The sequence below is a fragment of the Phalacrocorax carbo genome, chromosome 16 (genome assembly GCF_963921805.1).
Source record: "Phalacrocorax carbo chromosome 16, bPhaCar2.1, whole genome shotgun sequence".
NCBI classification, from domain to species: domain Eukaryota; kingdom Metazoa; phylum Chordata; class Aves; order Suliformes; family Phalacrocoracidae; genus Phalacrocorax; species Phalacrocorax carbo.
Genome location: NC_087528.1, coordinates 5,635,129 through 5,649,154, shown reverse-complemented (window position 1 = coordinate 5,649,154; position 14,026 = coordinate 5,635,129). Strand labels below are relative to the sequence as shown.

At 38.7% G+C, this 14,026-nt stretch overlaps 1 protein-coding gene across 1 annotated transcript in view; it reads left to right on the top strand.

Moving 5' to 3' along the window:
• Positions 1-14,026, top strand: part of SMURF2 (SMAD specific E3 ubiquitin protein ligase 2) — a 66,940-nt gene that overhangs the window by 45,209 nt on the left and 7,705 nt on the right. Inside the window, exons 7-14 of the mRNA XM_064466806.1 lie at positions 295-378; positions 1,753-1,955; positions 2,126-2,210; positions 5,008-5,166; positions 9,479-9,689; positions 11,204-11,307; positions 12,838-12,952; positions 13,362-13,540. Coding sequence (XP_064322876.1) covers positions 295-378; positions 1,753-1,955; positions 2,126-2,210; positions 5,008-5,166; positions 9,479-9,689; positions 11,204-11,307; positions 12,838-12,952; positions 13,362-13,540 — 1,140 coding nt within the window. The remainder of the gene's footprint in view (positions 1-294; positions 379-1,752; positions 1,956-2,125; positions 2,211-5,007; positions 5,167-9,478; positions 9,690-11,203; positions 11,308-12,837; positions 12,953-13,361; positions 13,541-14,026) is intronic.

The following is a 14,026-nucleotide window of genomic DNA, read 5'->3' as shown; positions in this document are numbered from 1 at the left end:
TAAACAAGATGTTTTCAAGAAGTTTCTTTATCTGGCTATTTGGATTTAGTTAGAATTCAAGTAGTTATTGAACATGAAGGTGTGATATTATTAATGATAAGCCTGGTTCCAAGGGAAGAATATGTAAAATCAATTTTCAATGGAACTTTGCGTTGTTTCCTGTTACCTTGTTCAGCTAACATGCTTCATAATAGTGTAAGTCTTCCTGAGTTGGCATTCGTGTGGGAAATACTTTGTGCCCTGGTTTCCTGGAAATGCCACTCATTGCCTTATCTCCCAATGTCTGGATTCTAGGTGGGAGGAGCGGAGGACTGCTTCTGGAAGGATCCAGTATTTAAATCATATTACACGAACAACTCAGTGGGAGAGACCGACACGGTAAGAAATTATTGAGGAGACACTGCATATGATGAAGTTTGCTTGCTGAGCACAAGCGATTGTAAGTGGCTCTAACAGGGCATATTCAGCATTCCTCTGAGTCACTCTGCAAACGCTGCATGCGTTCCTTCTCTAACATCCTAATTTTTCAGTCTGCCTAATATTTAACTCAGAAGAATCGTTCTGACTAGATTTTTTTCCTCCTCCCCTAATATTACCATCTTTGTTTCTTTTAGAGCTGCTATGGTAGAACTCTATAAATACAGACATTACAATGTGCAGACATTGGAAGGGATGAAGAAAAGAGATCATGAATAGCTGACAGATGTTATCTATGTACATGCTATGACTGTGTAATCGAGACCTTTCAAATCTGATTGTTACAGAGCACGCTTCGAAATCATTACAATCACCTTTTCTGATAACCATAGATCCGCGCTGTGAAGCTGTTCCTCAAACCAGTTTTGCTGTTACCTGAATTGTAGACAGTGTCCATGCATATTTTTCAGATGCTTCTGCAGACCGTCTGCGCCTGCAGACTGACTCTTCCATCCTCAATAAATATTATTCCAGTCTCTGTATGAATATATTTGACTTAAAATAATCTGTACTCTTAATGCTGCCAGCTCAGATATGTATTTGTGGTTTTCAAGTGAGTGAAGGTACCAAACAGCTATTTAATTTATTGATCTGTATTTTCCATGGAATGTTAGAATACCTATTCTAAGCCCTATTCACATTTACAGTAGAAAAGCAAGTGCAAAATATATAATTTGTTTTGGGGATTTCCTGCATCTTTATCAATCTCCCTGTAACCCATTTTAAATCCTTTTGAAAGCAGCACTGAGATACAGAATCACATAATTCAATGTTCCCTCTTGCAGTCAAGCTGTCAGGAGCAACTGTTTATCTTACCTACCCATTTCACCATACTCACCTAATAACCTTCTTTAAAAATTAAAATGAATAACAAGGCCTGGTCACATCCTTAGCTGTATGAGGACAAGGTGAGAAAGTGAGGGCTGTACGCTCCTCACTTTTAAAAAAAAAAAACAACACAACTTCTTGGCACTCTGAAGGTGGGAACTGCTCACATGAGCATTTGATATGATCCTGATCCTGCAGCATCACATACTAAGTATCAGGTCAGGCTCTAAGATAGGTGAGGAGCTTTACTAATTGCTCTGGGATGAACCTAGTGAGTGCAGAACAGGAGCTTTCTGCCCATCATGGAGGTATCCTGCTCTGCAAGTCATCTGCCCAGTTCTGCCATCCACAAAGGTTTCCTGACAGCCCCTATATGAAGGTCCCATAAAGCGCGTTGGGTAGCCCCTGTGCCCGGTCGGCAACGCGATTTCATGTTTTTCCCCCCAGGCCAGCATCCGAATACTCCAGTCCGGGCAGACCGCTGAGCTGTTTTGTGGATGAGAACACTCCAATTACAGGAACAAACGGTGCGACCTGCGGGCAGTCGTCAGATCCCCGGCTGGCGGAGAGGAGAGTCAGGTCACAGAGGCATAGAAATTACATGAGCAGGACACACTTGCACACTCCTCCTGATTTACCTGAAGGATATGGTATGTAAATTACAATGTTTTTAATTTTCTTCTAAGAAACTGGGAAAATGGGTTGTGTCTTCTCATATGTAAGATCCTTTTGACTCCTTAGTTTGGGGAAATGGGTCTTTGAGGGTTTTTTTAATTGTATTTTTTATTCTTATAGTTATTAATTAATCTTGATTTCACAGAGCAAAGGACGACTCAGCAAGGTCAGGTCTATTTTCTGCATACTCAGACTGGTGTTAGCACGTGGCATGATCCAAGGGTACCTAGGTAAGAACATGACGACAGTATCCTTAAGGTGTCGAATCAAAATAGTGTAACTAGTACTGTTCTCAGCGTTCTCTGTCTGGTATTGTATTTCCAACTCTTGGTCCCTAATATACCATTTTAACAAGTCATTCAGGGCATGGTTTAGGAGACGTGGTAGTGTTGGGTTAATGGTTGGACTTCATGATCCTAGAGGCCTTTTCCAACCTTAATGATTCTATGAAATTGTTATTTTAATGCAAATATGGAGAATCAAGAAATAAATTACAGTGGTGTTTTACAAAACAAGTATAGCTAACTGCTAACTATTTCTAGCTCTTGCATACAAAGCATAGCCAAGTCCGGGTTTTAATAATCTGCAAAACGGTGCAAGAAAAAGAGGGTTCTGAGCACTTACAAAAATCCAGATTTATTGAGATACTTCAGTGAAAACTGGGTGGGTTTTGTTTTTTAATTCAGGCTCTGGAAGTTAACAAGACCTCAGAAATTGGCAGCATGCATTTATGAAGAGCAAACTTTGTGACAAATACGCTACGTTGTTTTTGATGGAGGAGCAGACAAAGGGGAAAACCTGGAAAATCTAGTGGATGCCCCTTGTACGTTTAAACACATTATTTGTAGTGAACTAAAGTCTCATGATTGAATTAGCTTAAATTTACTTGTCTGTGAGAATTATTGTCCCATGTTCAGACTACCAAATGTAATCTACTCAAGGAATGGGAAACTTGGTACATTTTGAAGAAACTAATTGGAGACACTGGGTCATAAAAATCCTGGGAGCTGAAATAAATGGTGAGCTGTTTGAAGTGCCAGGCTGTCGGGCCTTTTTAAAAAAAGGAAGGAAAAAAAAAGGGAGTGTTTTCCATTTGAGTATAGTAGCAAACACCTAAAAATGCACAGCTTTTTTACTGCAGGTTTCCTGTTACACAGCAGAAAATAAATACTTATTTTCTTTATAATGCTCTGACAGGGATATTCCTAGAGCAATCCTATATGCTTTCAAGCATCTCATTAGCAGCATATAAATGGGCAAGAATGTGGGGGAGAGGGGCAAACAGGTAGAGAAGCTGAGAGGCACTGATCTGTGATTAAAATACTCAAACTGCTATTCCTGTTGCAGCTGTCTCGCCACTTAAGACAAATCTGCAGTGTCCTTTTAGTTCAGTGTCTTCACACGGTACGCATGTGTACACCTTGTACATGGTTGTACATTACTTCTGATGCGTTTGAAAGGAAGGAAAGATAACAGTGAAATTATTGTTAGCTTCTGATTGTTCTTTAAAAAAAACACCGAGAAATCCTGTTGAAAATGATTGCCGCCTCGAGTCTGTGGATGGTGGTGTAAAACAGTGCGTGGAGTTTGAGGTTGGCAGCCAGTACTGGCATTTGAGACTTGTAGCAACTTTGTCAGTTGCTGCTGGTGCCCATTCCCACGGAAATGGATTTTGGATATCCCGGGAAGGATGAAGTACCTCATGGCCATAAGTTCACTGCATTTTCAAATTATTCTTTTGGTTTTATTACTACTCTTGTGTTACAAGAATATACTTTGCTTTCATGCATTATCTGCGCGCTGGAGAGCGGGGTGCCTCTGGCAGTTGTGCCAGAGTCTTTGCTCCCTTGACTTGTGTATTATACAAAACTAGAAACTAAACTTCTCTAAGAAAAACTATATTAAGACCTAATCCTTAAGTTTGTGGTGTAATAGTTTTGTATAAAATCTAAGTTAGCAGTGCTCTCAGGTGTGGCAACTGAAACTGCATGAGTTTCTAAGAACAAAATTTGGCTGTTTAGATGAGGATAGTTTATGCCATTTCTAAGGAATATTGTGTTTTTACGCTATTATGCCACAGTCGTTTAGTTAATAAAAAATAAGCCCCACGGTTCAGCAGCAGTTTGATATGGGTAATATCAGCAGAAGTTCAATCCCAGAGCCTAGTATTTCCATTAGTGGCTTCTCAGCCTTTTGGGTCCCTGCAGGCAGCATCTTTTCAGCTATTCTGCCCCTTGTCACTTTCCTCCCCTCAACTCACATCATGCTGGGAGATCTGAAGACTTGCCTCATGCTGTCAAGTGCAGCCCTTTTTAAAGGTGTATACATGAAAAATCAGTAAGTACGTTTTTGAAGACTAGTATTTGTGTTCAGTGAACCTCCAGAATGAATCTACAGCTTCCTAATTTCAGCAGGATTTTCCTGAGACCCATTAGGTTATCTCCGCACGGCTCAGTGCAGAGCGGAGTCATTGCTCATGTAATACTTCATTTGAAATATTTTGTTAGAGAGCTGTTTGCTTCCCACTAGCACTTGGGGTTTCGGGGCAAAACCGCCTGTGGCATACACACACACATCCCATGTGTAATTCTTCATGGAAAGTATAACTCTTCAGAAATACAGTTTTGTTTTGTAGGAGTTTTTAACGTGTGATTCAGAGTTCCTTACATGACTAATGTTTTAAAAATGTTTTCTGTCAGAATTGGTGTAGAGCTGCGATTCCATTTTGGCAAATATGGCAATGGTCTTTATTTTTGTTTTAAGCCTGTATTAATTTAACATCTGAAGTTAGTTTGTAAAAATGAAGGTTATTTGATAAGGATTTTTTTCCCCACGGCGTGTTTTCTGGGGTGTGTGTTTTTGCTTTGGTGGGCTTGTACCTTGGGAGTAGAGATTCCAGCTGAACAGATCAAGTTTCTGAAACAATACGTTTTCTCAGACTTCATGGAATTGTTCTGTTACATTTACGCTTGTTTGGCTCAGAGGCCAAATGCTGAGGTATTTTTCATTTTATATTTGTTTTCACAGGGATCTTAGCAACATCAATTGTGAAGAGCTTGGTCCACTGCCTCCTGGATGGGAGATCCGAAATACAGCAACAGGCAGAGTTTATTTTGTTGACCATAACAACAGGACAACGCAGTTTACAGATCCCCGGCTATCTGCTAACTTGCATTTAGTCTTAAAGTAAGTCTAAAGGCACATGTTGAGCGTAACAGAGGAAAGAAAGTGACCCTTGAGGGGTGCTAGATTTTATAGCAAGATGTATTCTGCCATTCAGTAGTATTTAAAGTTTAGTAGTGGTGTTCTTTAACATACTACCAACTCACTCTCTTACATAGCAAAGAAGACAGGTTTGATCGTTCTTGACAAAAAAAAAAAGAATCTCTAGCAGCATTTAGGCAGGAATGTGGCTGTTGTGATGCCGGGAGTTGGGGGCAGCAGCAGGGGAAGCAAGTGCTGCCTGGTGGAAAAGATTGGCCCAGAAAAGTTTTTCTAACAGCAAGAGACACTCTTTCTTTCCTTTTCTTTATACATCATATTACTTTCAGCTATGGACTACTTGTTTTAAATTCTGAGGTTGCATGCAGTAGCCAGTGGTATGAAACACTGGTGAGTTAAGCAAGGATACACAAATGCCCTGCTGTTCTCCTGGAATAAAGGAGAAATATTTCAGCTCCTATCTTCAGTTTTAGAGTAAGACCAGTTGAGATGTTCTCAAAATAAGACCCGAATATTTTAACTCGGATTTTTTTTTACCAAAAGAATAAAATAAAATAGGAGCCGTAGTTGTTGTTTTTTTTTTTCTTGCCTTAGTGTTCTGACATCTCATTTTCATATTGCACTTCTAAAAAGAGAAGGGGAAGCTCAAGAAGGCTTCTGGCTCTTGTTTTTATGCCCTAAGCACTCATTTCACACTGGGGGATTTTCTACTAAAAATGGAAACCAAAAAGCAAACAAATGCTGCTTTTGCACAGGCCTGGCTATCAGTTTCTCCAAGCTATCTGGGAGTTTGAGTCTATTGTTTCCCCTACTAGCACCTTTTAATACTCCTGGGGAAACACCTAAAAGTGTTCAGTAGGTGTTAAGTGGAAGAAACAATGAAGAGTTGGTTAGACAGAAAGCCACGCAGCCCTGGGCAAGGAGTAAGTAGGAAGAATAGTCCTTTTGAGGAGGTGTGAATCATTGGGAAGAAAAGCTGAAGGAAAGAATAATGGGAACAAGCACTGAAAAGACAAAAACAAGGAATGGAAAGTAATATCCAGGAGGTCAGCATATCTTGTGTAATACATAAAAGCTGGCTAGCCTTTTCCTGCCCAATGTACATTTGAACTTAACACCGCAAGAGGGAGAAGAGTTGAAATATTGACAGATACGTATTTTGTTTAGCAAAATCATTGGTTATATATGTGTATGTTGCAGAACTTTAGTAAGGTCCCATCATCCAGACACTTCGGGTTCTTTTTTTCTTTCATATATAAAACAAATCGCTACCAATTTTAGCTGAATTTAGATTGGTACTTTCGAATGAACGTGATGTTGGGAAAAAAAAAACAAAAACCAGTGGAGGAGCATGTTTGTGTTTGGTACACACAGAAGTTCATTAAATTAATTCAGATGTAGATATTTTACCTGAAGAAAAACTTCAGACCCTCTTAGCTACAACAGTGCAATTCTTAAACTGTAGAAAACTCTGAACTGGGCTATATTTGAAAAACAGGTAGCCTTATTTTTAAATGGCAGCAGGGTCATAGTGGTTAGTTATACATGTCTTGTGGAGGACAGATATATAGCTAGCTTTTTATCTGGAGAATCCAGTTTGACTTTCAAGTTCCAGAATCACAGAACCATTTTGCATTTCTGTAAACTTAAGTACTACTACAGTGCGCTTAAGTTTTTCATTTGTACATCTGTCTTTCATTAGGGGAGGATTTCAGAAATTCAAACCAACAGTGTCATCAGCAAAGTCTGCTGCCTGATAAATATTTTCTGGTGTTTGTTCATTTATTGCACCAAACAGGATTTGTGAAATCTTCCCCCCTGCCCCGCCAAACCCACCTCCTTATTTATTCGTTAAAAAAAAACAACCAACCAACCAACCAAAAAAACTTTGCCCGAGGCCTGTCATTTTGTAAATTATCGGAGACATAAGTTCAGTATTTGGGTGGCATGGGTGTGATAGTGTTTTAGGTTCAAAGGCATAATAAGCTTACTCTTAGTGATACTGGCTTTTTTTTACCAAGCTGAGTAAAGCAGTTTGTTCTTCTAGTGATGACATAAGTTATGAAAATAATCAAACTTGTTACCCAGTTCTGTTTTAAAATATTGGCCAAGAGTTCATGATAGGTTTTGATAGTTAAGGCAGCTGAAAAGTACTTAGCTGTATCCTTAAAGCACTGTACAGAATCAAGCGTAGTCATTCAGCTGTGAAAACAAACTAAAGAAAGTAGATTTAATTTCTTTAAGCACTGCAGTTTTTTTAGCTAATACTGCACTGATTATTTTTAGTCTAATATGGAGGATGGCATTTCATTTTTCTCCTAGTACTGCCCTATTTTAGATTGGTTTAATTTGATGCATACATCTTAAGTTCATGCTTATTTCAGAGATTACATTTTCTCTAAGACTGACATAGACAAGTTTTGCATTCAGGGGACTCTGTCTTTTTTACTCTTAAAAGTTGCGTGAACATACGCTCACTTTAGTGGATAACTGTGACCTTTTCCGGTAGGCATATAAAAAGAATATTTTCACATGCTCCATCCTTATGGAATTAGAAAGTTCAGAAGTTAGAACAATGATTTTTCTTTAATTTGTATGTCAAGTAAATACAGTTTAAGTGAGATCCATATTTAAAACTAATCACAAGTGAAAAGTAAGTACCACGCATGTACCGCAGGTGACAGAGCCATATTCTGGAACCACATTGTGTGTGTCTAAATTATTGTAATGACGTGGTTTCTCAGGAATTACTTAAAATAACTGTGTTTATTGTAAGACCAACGTGATCAGTGTGAGAGTAAAGTTATGGTAGCCTTATTAAAAAACAAACAACAAACCCAACAGAAGCAAACAACAAAATACTGTGAAACTAACAAAATGGATTAAGCTAACCTCTGAAGTTCTGCATCCTGGGACATAGTAACAAATCAGGATTTCTCTGCACTATTCCCTCTGTAAAGCCCAGGAATAAAGAGGTATTATTGTTAACGTTAAGCTTAGAGTTATTGCTGAAGTGATCTACAATGTGTGCCATTGCAGGGGTTTCTAAATGTTAGGCTTGTAAAAGTACTGATAAAGATTTCCTGGTCACCTGGTGTTAGTTTCCCTTGAGGGTGGTTTGTGCAAAATTGCTTTAAATAGAAGGTTTGCAAATAACAGAATAGCTCTCAGAACCAGGAGGCAAACCGGGAACGCTCCCACCCCTTTTTTAATTGCCAATTCTCAATGTTCCTGTGGTAAAAGCCTGCTGGAGGTGAATTTTGGTTGGCCAGGACAGCCTTCTAGTAGACCTTGCTTTAAAAATGACAACAGGCTGAAATTGTAAAGTATGTTAAAACTGTGTTTGGTTCCATCTAATATTTTTTTGGTCTTTGATGTTGAAAAACCCCCAATTTATTAACATTCCGCTGGAAAACATTCTGAATTGTAACCTTTCTTATTTACCCAGTAAATTTAGGGTATTCTCATGTGTTCCATGCAGAGGTATTCATCTCATGGTTTAGGTAAAATATAATTTATGCTGTGATGTTTGGAAATGCCAAACTAAAAAGCTACAAAATTATCTACTTACTATGTACAAGAAATGACACTAGAGCGACATCTCTGCAACAGAATTAATTTAGTTTCCCTAGCAAGGAGTTAGATTTACAAAATCTCTTAGAATTGCTAGTAAAAATACTTGTTTATCTGTGCCAATTTGTTACATGTGAACTCCCACATTCCTGTGGTCCAGACTAGGCCAGGTACAAGGGACAAGGTCCTTGCCAAGCTGCCAGTACAAACATCTTTTTGTACGCTTACACTTTTTCAGACAAGCCATTTAAAACAGACTATGGTATTGACTGTAGATTAGAGGCATAGTGTTTGGCAGATCCCTGAATTTTAAAATGGAGGAAGGCAAAACACGCAAAGGAAATACGGAAATGGTATCTGAGAAATTCAGTGTCAGCAGCTCAGTAGTAAAATTGTATGGATAACCCCTTATTATAGGGTGCTGTAACCTTTTACGTACATTGTAGAGCAGTACTAATAGAAATAACAAACCCTAAAAACAACTGAGAGTTGCCAAGAAAGACAGAAGCATATGTCTTTAGTCAGGATAAAAATCTCTCTGAATTTACTTTTTACTGGACCTGGACATTTTTAGCCTAATCACAGTAATAACCATAGTAAATTGCAAGTAGTTTAGTTACAAAGACTTAACCTTTAAGAAACTTCGGAAGAAAATAGGGGATGTATAACTTGAATATCCGCAAACAGCTGTGTTTGTTTCTAGCCGCCAGAATCAACTTAAAGATCAGCAACACCAGCAGCAGCAGCAGGTAGTGTCTCTGTGTCAGCTTCCAGATGAGGCAGAGTGTCTGACTGTGCCAAGGTACAAGCGAGACCTAGTGCAGAAACTCAAGATCCTGAGGCAAGAGCTCTCGCAGCAGCAACCTCAAGCTGGCCATTGTCGTATTGAGGTCTCCAGGGAAGAGATTTTTGAGGTAATTTGAGAATTGGACCCATTTCTTAATGTTAAGGGAAGGGGAGGAGGGTTATTCATGACTGTCTAAAGAAGTCATTCAGTTTCTTGAAATCTTGAAGTCTGGAGTTGAAGCTGGGATTTTATGGGTGACGAATGGGAAGAGAAAGCATTTCAAGGGGGTGTGAACAACAGTTGTGTACTTAAAGTAGATGTATTTACCCTGTAGAGAAGAAGGAAAAGAAGGAAAGCTTTTCCTGTGGCTGGAGTTGTACAGACTGTGTCAGGGACTGAGGAAGGAGTCAAGGCACTGTCTCACTTCTTCCTTGAATGTAAGAACACTAATGTCTGCTACGGAGGGAATGTTACAAATGGAAAACCAGACGATTATTAGTGATCTGTGATCTGTTGTAACTCAAGTAAAATGACTACTGAATAGCGTTCATCTTTGGCGTTTGGATTACTTAGCATCTATCTCAATTCTGGTTGATTTCCTATCCGCCACCCCCCACCCCTCCCAGTCAGACCAATCTTACGAATTGCCTAGGCTTCTGAATGACCAGAGGTGCCCACAGTGGGATATCCGCGTTTTATTTTGTGACATTATTCAGCAGAATAATTCTGCTGACTTGATTAAACACAGTTACAGTTCATTGGCTCTTTCTGGAGAACAGTCTGTCGTCTTAAGAACTTTATCACTCAACCCACCCATCCCTGTGGCATTTTACCCCACCCACAAACTTGATAGCCCTGCTGTGTTGTCACAGTTTTTCCAGCCAAGAAAGATTTGTGTTGGTCTTCCCTTTGGAGACAGTCAAATCAGTTCATAATCAACTAAAAAAAACAAAAGGGAGGAAAGGCTGCTGGACAGCAGTGAAAACTATGTTGTTCTTCTGAAAACTAAGTGGAGTATGTTGGGTCCCAGACACACCTACCTGTTCGCTTCTGCAAAGCCGAAGATTGGGCACCCATACTGAACACCAAAAAAAACCTGGACTTTTGGGGTTTAATTCCTTTTTTAAAATTAGCATTCGTTTTGCCTCTTTCAGCTTTCTTTTTGTGTCTTCTTGGTGAAGTCTTACAGATAGAAGAATAATTCTGTAGATTTATGGGGATGGCATTGGTGCTTCTGTTGTTATGTGCAAACCTTTGAGAAGCATCTTGTGTTAGACCCAGAGTAGAAGCTCCACTGTTGGCTTTTCAGACTGCAAAAATTGTGAGCCTTTATGCAAAAATAAAAGGAGTTTAATGACACATTTTAATTTTTTGTAAATTATTTGAGAATGAGAGAATATCCTGGTCACTGTACACCTCTGGAAATCTAATGGAAGATGGTTCTTGTCAAACAAAACATACATGGGAAGTGCTGTCGTGTTTGTGGAAAACTAACAGAGCAATTTGAGCAGCAGTGGTTAATATCTAGGAAAACAGTATCCCCTTTGGATTTCGAGTCTGAGACTCCCTTCATTTCTAATAAACAGCTCTAATACAGTTTCTTGTCTGTAAGCAGCAGTTAATAGAGTGTTGTGTTCACAGGAATCCTATAGGCAAGTCATGAAGATGAGGCCAAAAGACCTGTGGAAACGATTAATGATAAAATTTCGTGGGGAGGAAGGCCTTGATTATGGAGGTGTTGCCAGGTAAACAGTCTGTCTGCAGTCTCTTACCCCACGCCCCAACCCCACCAGCTACGCCTGCGCTTTGACTCCTACGCCAGCCTTGTATCAGCTCTGCCTCTTTTTACATTATTCATATTTATATTTATTTCTGTAATAGATTGTGTCAGAAGAATATATTTTTTCAGATAGTTTTTAAAAGGAAAAACCATCAAAAAAAGAATTTATTGGAACTAAATCAAAATGCATGTAACAGATTGCATCAGGTGTCTATCGTATATGTGAGACAGGCTTTTGGTATCTGTTGAAACGACTATTTTTCTTCGGTTAGTAAAGCTTTGGGTGTCTGAGAATTTACTTCACTAAATACTCAGCTTTGTGGCAGAACTTTGATTAAAAAATATGCTTTATTGTAAATTGTCTACTGTTTGAAGCAAAATGTTAACTAGCAGTTCATAGGCAACCAAAGTCTGTCAGGAGCCTATAAGGTTGTTTTTTGCTTGCTTATAAAAAGTGACATTTACTGATTGCATGAAGACATTCTTCACATGTTAAAACAGCGTGAAGGATTGTATTGGCCAATTGCACAGATGCTGGTTTACTTCACTGAAAATATTCCCCACCTCTGGCATGTGGATCTACTCTCTAAACGAGCGTTGACTCATCTCGGAGTATTCATTGTTTGCATTGCGTTGCATTTTTTTACCATTAGTATTCATGTCAAAGTACAGACGATGCTCCCAAACAGCCCATCTTCTGCATCTGTAGCTGGCGTACGGCCCGTAACCCCGTGGGACCTAGGCTGCTGCGCTGCCTGTGTCTGCAGGAGCTTGCGAATGGCCAACAGAGTTTTCACTTCATCCATTCCTTAAAATATTGACATGCTAATTAGCTGTAACTAGTAAAAGAGCTTTGTTGAATCAATTACTACTGATTGCTTGATGATCATAATAGTGTTTAAAATAAAGAAGTTACGGATGTTGTTGTGCACTATTTTCCAAAGTATATACTAGTGGTTTTTGGCATGGTTATTGTTTCCGGTCTGTATACCATGGAGCCTTTGGTGTCTTCCCTTCCATACGTGAATACGGGAAGACCAAGCTAGAAAGTGTTATGGCTTTCCCAATTCTTACACGATCATTTACTGATTTGTGAACATGCAATTAAACTTTAATTAAAAATATGTCTGTTATCTGAAAACGGTGTCTGTTAAAAACTTACACTCGAATAACTCTGTAGTATAGACAATAGAACACGTGGTGTCTTGTCTTAATGTGTAATGGATGAAGGAGAATCAGTCAGAAACTCTCTTGGAAATAAGTAACCTGGAGAGAAATCTTGGAAAGCTGGGAAATACGTCAGCTGTCAGGGGCTGTGCAGTTACTGAGCCAGTAAGAGTAGTTCTGATTTCAGCCTTACCTGAGCATGTTCAGAGAGAACTTTCTTCACGTTCATGTTTAAGATCAGAAAGAAAACCCATACTATTTTGAAAAGATTATCGGTGTAGGAATGCATTTGTCTGAAGTACACAATAAATTATTTTGTCTTCTTCAGGGAGTGGCTCTACTTATTGTCACATGAAATGTTGAATCCATATTACGGTCTCTTTCAATATTCCCGAGATGATATCTATACGCTGCAAATCAACCCAGACTCTGCAGTTAACCCGGTATGGCTGGTAACATGAGTTCTGTAAATGATTGTTTTGTGAGTAGAAATTAAGTACATCTGGAGGGTGTTCTAGACTTAGGAATCTAATTCTCACATTAGTATTGCTAGAGACTGAGTTTGTGCAATAATATGATAATTTCTTTTTAGTACTGATCAAAGAAACTTCTCAAATGTGTTCTTAATTTTCTGTAAGATGTCAATTTATGTTCCTTTGGGAGAAATTAAGTTTATTTTGATTCTTAGTAGTAAGACTTCTGGACTGGCAGCAATATACTCAGTGCTGTGTATAAAAACAAAACAATCTCTGGATTTTTTTTTTTCTTTGTATTGAAATTTTATTTCCTATTCAGATATAACCTGGAGGTCTTAATTTAGCCGAATGGCTTAATCTCTTCTTTCCATTCTAGGAACACTTATCCTATTTCCATTTTGTTGGACGGATAATGGGGATGGCTGTGTTTCATGGACACTATATTGATGGGGGCTTCACGTTGCCTTTCTATAAGCAGTTGCTAGGGAAGCCAATTACTTTGGATGATATGGAATTGGTTGACCCCGATCTTCATAACAGCTTGGTCTGGATACTGTATGTACTGTGTGTTATATCGTACAATGTTAGAGTTCTGTCTCAGTTGACATGTGATAATGTTCCTAAATGCAGTAGAAAAGAAATTAACTATATTTTGGTTTCCTGCTCAGGCAGATTTAGGCAAGAAAGATGTTTCTTAATTCAGTTTCTTTAAAGGCCTAAGATGCTCAAGGTATTAACATTTGGGGGGTGGAGGGGAGATAAATGATTACCGAGCTGTAAAGTGTTCAGTTCATAAATTTTAATTTATTAATTTTGCTTATTAACAGTAAGATATTAAAATATAACATTGAAACTTTGGTAATGGTTTTAAAATACAACAGTGTAAAAATGTATGTTTACCTTTTGCTTCCAAGCAGTAATTTGAAATGCTATTGGAAAATGAAATAGTGATGTCTGTCAGATACATTATGGCTCTAATGCATTTGCAGACTATGTTTTCACAGAGTCACTTGATTTGTTTTTTTTTTTATTCCCCCCCCC